The sequence below is a fragment of the Haliotis rubra genome, unplaced genomic scaffold (genome assembly GCF_003918875.1).
Source record: "Haliotis rubra isolate DU_JTF1 unplaced genomic scaffold, ASM391887v1 Scf597, whole genome shotgun sequence".
Classification (NCBI taxonomy): Eukaryota; Metazoa; Mollusca; class Gastropoda; order Lepetellida; family Haliotidae; genus Haliotis; species Haliotis rubra.
The window spans coordinates 52,581-58,070 of record NW_025767298.1 but is presented as its reverse complement, the minus strand read 5'-3'; the positions used below and the strand labels follow the sequence as shown (position 1 = coordinate 58,070).

The window sequence follows — 5,490 nt, the reverse complement described above, 5'->3', positions numbered from 1 at the left end:
ACGATGTTAAATTTACCATATTTCCTTTTTTATCAAGTTCAAAATTCGGACAAAGTAAAACGAATTTTAAAAGAACACTACTTCATAGACAAGTACAAACCAATGTTAAACCATTGCAAGCTGTGACCTTGTCGCTCTAGAATGTTGTCCCAATTATGACGTCACAATATATATGTAATGACGTCATACTGTAACCGCTACAGTCTCCCTGAAGAGTAAAGAACGAAACATGTTGGAGAAAAAGGCATTCTGTTTTTATTTATCTGTGCAATATATATATATATTTGAGGTGTTATTCCCATCAAGATCATAGATACGTTTGAAGTGTTGTTCCCATCAATATGGTCGATACGTTTCAAATACAGTCAAATACAAAGATGATAGGCACGTTTGGAGCATTCTGTCCATCAAGATGATTGATATGTTTGAACCATTGTTCCCATCAAGATGGTAGATACTTTTTGAAGCATTGTTCCATCGAGATGATAGATATGCTATGTTTGAAGCATTGTTCCTGTTAAGATGATAGATACTTTTGAAGCATTGTTCCCATCGAGATGATAGATATTTTTAAAGCAATAGATAATAGATACGCTTCAATCTTGTTTCCCATAAAGATAATAAGTACGTTTGAGGTATGGTGCCCACCAAATGAAAGATACATTTCCTATTGAGATGATAGGTGCGTTTCAAACGTTGTTCTCATTAAGATGAATGATCTGTTAAAAGCATTGTTCCCATCAAGAAGACATATAAGTTTGTCGCAGTGTTCAACTAGTGCTGAAGTGGGTGACTGTCATATAGCTGGAATATTGCGGCGTAGAAACACCTTCAGCTACCGAATATTTCTTCTGTGTTACTTTAAACGAAATATTGCTGCAGCTATCCCAGCCACTATCCCTCCAGTGCCTGTGGCATAACTCAAACCTATCACACAAGCAGCGGCAACTGCCCCTGCCAATATTTTCCATGTGATATCAGAAATGTCAAAATTATCCCTGGCATTTCTTCTGGCTTCCCTTTCATGGATCTTGCGACATTCATCCTGGAGTGCCTTGCGTTTCCTTGACTGCAGACGCTTCCTTTGAGACTCGGAGTAGCCATAAAGTGTCTGACTGTATTCCCGAACACCATCATCAATAATCTTCTGATCAGATGTTTGTTTTTTGGCCATCATTTTCTCCAGCTCTATCCCCTCAATCTTCTTCATTTGACTCTCAGCTTCCTGATACATCTTATTTGTGAAGTGACCTCCATTCTGCCTTACAAGTGTGTCTACCAGCTCAAGTAACTCCTGCACAAACTCTTCATTGTCCTCAGTCGAGTCGTTGTTAACTGCAACGTAATTCCCACCAGATTCATTGATGAAAGTCTTCAGCTTCTTGTTGGAGTCGATGAAGTTTTTCAGACTCTTCCCAGACTTCTCAAGCTCATCTTTCCTGGTGAATATGACGATCACATGACGCTTTGATTCAGAGCCAAAAAACGTCAGAAATCTTTCCACAGAGGTTACTTCTTCTTCAGTGAACCTTCCCACACCAATCACAAACAGAATGGCGTGCACTCCAGGAGAGGTGAGGATGACACTCTTCTTTAGTTCTTTTCAATACTTCTCTGACTTGCTCCAGTATCAAAGAAACCAGGAGTATCAAACGGTAAAATATCCCTCCCGAATCTCTCAAACATGGCGTGTTGGCATGATTTTGTTACCGAAGAGGCTGAACACCCTACTTCGAAAGTTGGTTGTCCGATGATAGTATTCCCGGTGGAACTTTTACCTGATCCTGTTTTGCCAACGAGAATCAGTCGAGTTTCCTTAGACAAAAAGAGTTGACTTCTGGAATCTGAAACATAACACAAGGGGAAATATTAGATGTTTGCTTAGGAAAAGTTGTCTGCCAAATCCTCTGAGGAAGAATCTCAAGTATTAAAGGTATTCTAGGCTTGTTGATTGTGTAATTGGTGTATATTTTGCACATAGCTTGAATTTGAGAGAGGAACCCTTGCGTTTTGTGACTGAAATGTTGCAGCAACCCCGTGAAATAGCCGAAGATATTGTTCCCGGTCGTGTCACCCCAAGTGAAACTGTATGAGGTGAAACAAACCGGGTGAAACCACTTGGGGTGAAACTGTGCTGCGGTGAACGTGTTTTGGGTACAAAAATAATCTTCTCGTTTTTAGTACACAAGCTGTTCCTTCTGAATTAGCGGACCTTTGCGAATCATTACCTGAAGGACACCAGTGAAAGCCCTCCTTCCACATTATATTATTCTGACTGTATTTACAGTCAAACACCGTTATGTCGTCAGTTAAAGGGACCAACGTAAATACGTTTGAGTTATCCTAGGTCCAAGACATACTACACGAGATCTCATATATACGAATTATACGAAGCGAGTGTCCTTCCTATTGTATGTGACCGAGCGAGAGGAAGGTCACGAGTTTTCGTATAATTCGTATATTATGATACCGAGGTGGTATTTTACTTATTATCCACGTCTTACATGCTTTAAATTGAGAAAATAGCGTATTTTTGTTATTTTTATGGTTTCAAACCGAAACCGGTTTCATAAAGAGGTTTCGGAAGAATGTTGTTTTGTAGGACACTTTTTGCATGACGTCACACTGTAATGACGTCACTACACCTTGCTCGTCTGCCCCCTTGGTAACCAACGTCACGATGCATGTCAGTTGTCATCGCCTCGTACAGCTTCCTACATTCAACTACTCCATAGCACCCCGTTTCTAAGTTTGCAGTTGCTTCACTCGGCTAACATCACTGGTGGAAACTTTGCGTCTATATTTTTTCGACGCATATAATGTCTCAGTTCGACTGACAATTAAACAACGATACGGCAACATTCGCAATGTTTACATTCCCACAATGCATTTAAGTTGTAGAATGAATGGATTCGTGTGTTTGTTAAGAATAAACAAGTAGTTCCGTCACAACGTGACCTAATTGAGAGGTCATCGGTTATCTAATCAATCGTTAGAATCTCAAGGTCAAAGTCGTTACGACACAGGTCAACGCGATACGACACTCGTGTGACGTACGAGATTAGTATGCATTTTACCCATACGTTGACCAGGTGGGTAATAAATAACGCCAAAGTATTACTTTGAGAAATATCGTAAGCTTGACACAACTATCTTCGAGTGTATTATGGAAGACGAGAGCATCTGTATTCCGTTCAAAGCAAGACAAAATGACATTTCTGTTTATAGGGCCATTCAAAGAGCTGAAAATAATTTAGCTGTTCGACGTCTTCAACTTGTAGAAGCTACAGAGCACTGAAAGGGGTTCTCACAAGACCTGACCCTATCTGGGATCTGAACCAGGGGAACATACGGGACTTACAGGCCACTTAAGGAGTGCCAGTCTATTCGGTGTAATATGGTGTCTGAACAACATTTGGGTTGGGGATGAAGGATGAAGGATGAAGGATTAAGGATGAAGGATGAGGGATGAAGGATGAAGGATGAGGGATGAAGGATGAAGGATGAAGGATGAGGGATGAAGGATGAAGGATGAAGGATGAAGGGCGAGAACCAGAAGACCACGAAATTCATTCCATTCATTACCTTGTGCGGCAGCCATGTTCTCGTCTGCAGCTGGATCTGAAGAATAAGAAATATAAGTATGATTTAAACAAACCCCAAGAAAACAAATGAACCGTTGAAAAAAGACTCCCCAACTTTTCAGCCCAACCTGAATCTACATGGTGTTGCCCTCTGTCTAATTCCATTCATCAGCCATGTTGTACGTCCACCCACACGGAGTTTCATTTGTGGTGCTACTATCTCAGGCTGACGATTCTTTTTTTTTAGATTTTTATAGGACTGTGAGAGGGTGAGTGGAGTGAGACAAAATAGAGTTACCAGCTGTATATAAGCTTTGTATTCTTTACATACATTGCGTACATTTGTATGTATGTCGCAAAGCGAAGAGATAAACATACAGCGTTTTTTGCGTAGTGCGTGTCAAATATTTTTACAGGGAAGACATTTTCTTTGCGACTTGATATAAAGGGAATATATACATATGCAAGACACATTTAAGAGTGAGTGAGTGAGTTGGGTGTTACGCCGATTTTAGCAATATTCCAGCAATATCACGGCGGGGGACACCATAAATGGGCTTCACACATTGTGCCCATGTGGGGATTCGAACCCGGGTCGTCAGCGTGACGAGCCGACGTTTTAACATTTAAGATGTCAATGTTATATGACCAGTACAAATCACCACGAAGTGATCTTATGGAGTATATATTATATTACATCCCTACGTCATGGAACAAACACAATTATCTCGAGGGGATATGAAGGCATATATATCGCATGCCTATGTTCTTCAGTAGACCCATCTTCGAAATAACTCTCCAATAATGAATCAACTTAAAGGTTAATCAAAGATAAAGGTTTAGATAAAGTGCAATTCTGTAAGATAGTGTGTGGATTTACACCTTGACAATAAGGACCGGACAATAATCAACTCACATAAACTTGCGTTTAACGTCATGAACTTTGGGAATGTCACAAGGGATGTGTGAGGGCAATTGTGGGTCGCAGTGTTAAAGTTATGTTTCAGAAAGTCTCGGGGCGGTGGGGTAGCGTAGTGGTTAAAGCGTTCGTTCGTCACGCCGAAGACCCGGGTTCGATTCCCCACATGGGTACAATATGTGAAGCCCATTTCTGGTGTCCCCCGCCCTGATATAGCTGGAATATTGCTAAAAATGCCCTTATGCGGCGTAAAACTGAACTCACTCACTCAGAAGTCTACCACACACTCACCCAACCGCCATCCCAAACCTAAGCCACCTTACACTTATATTCTGGTCTTGTCACCTTGTAACTATCACATCAGCATGATGCAAACCATTCGCAGTTTTATCACTGACACAAGATGCCTGGAAACCAGCCACGCCACGGATCCTAAGCACCATGTAACCTTAAGTCACTTGGCAAGGCGACCCTGCCGCCATACCGAACCGAAGCCACTTTACATTCATATTCCGGTCGTGTCACCTTGTAACTATCACATCAGCATGATGCAAACCATACGCAGTTTTATCGCTGACACGAGATGCCTGGAAACCAGCCTCGCCACAGATCCTAAACACTATGTAACCTTAAAGGTGAGCATGAGGTACCGGAGGCCTGTCATCGCCCATAAATCTCAACTTGGCTTAACAGACAATGACAACATGCTATGGAGACAATGTAATTACCTTTCTAGCTTGCTTTCTGGATGTTCCACCTTGGCTGGTCCTCTGATACTTGATGATCACGTGTCTGTATTTCTTGGAAATGCATGTGATAAAATGACTCTGTTATCTCGACATACTTTGTTCATAGCCACGTGACTCTCTTATCTCAGTCGATATACCTCCTTCACATCGACTGGGTTGATGACTATCATAATTGCATTTTCCCACTTATGTTCGCCCATACAGGAAACTGTCTTTCATTGAAATATATTCTGCAACC

At 41.3% G+C, this 5,490-nt stretch overlaps 1 protein-coding gene across 1 annotated transcript; it reads right to left on the bottom strand.

The window, feature by feature from the left end:
• Positions 1-856: 856 nt before the first annotated feature.
• Positions 857-2,262, bottom strand: LOC124255202 (GTPase IMAP family member 7-like). Its single transcript, XM_046689040.1, has 3 exons — positions 2,229-2,262; positions 1,779-1,844; positions 857-1,563 (listed from the first exon to the last, which is right to left on the bottom strand). Exons 1-3 carry the CDS (start codon positions 2,260-2,262, stop codon positions 857-859), a joined length of 807 nt encoding a protein of 268 aa, XP_046544996.1.
• Between the last annotated feature and the right edge of the window lie 3,228 nt (positions 2,263-5,490).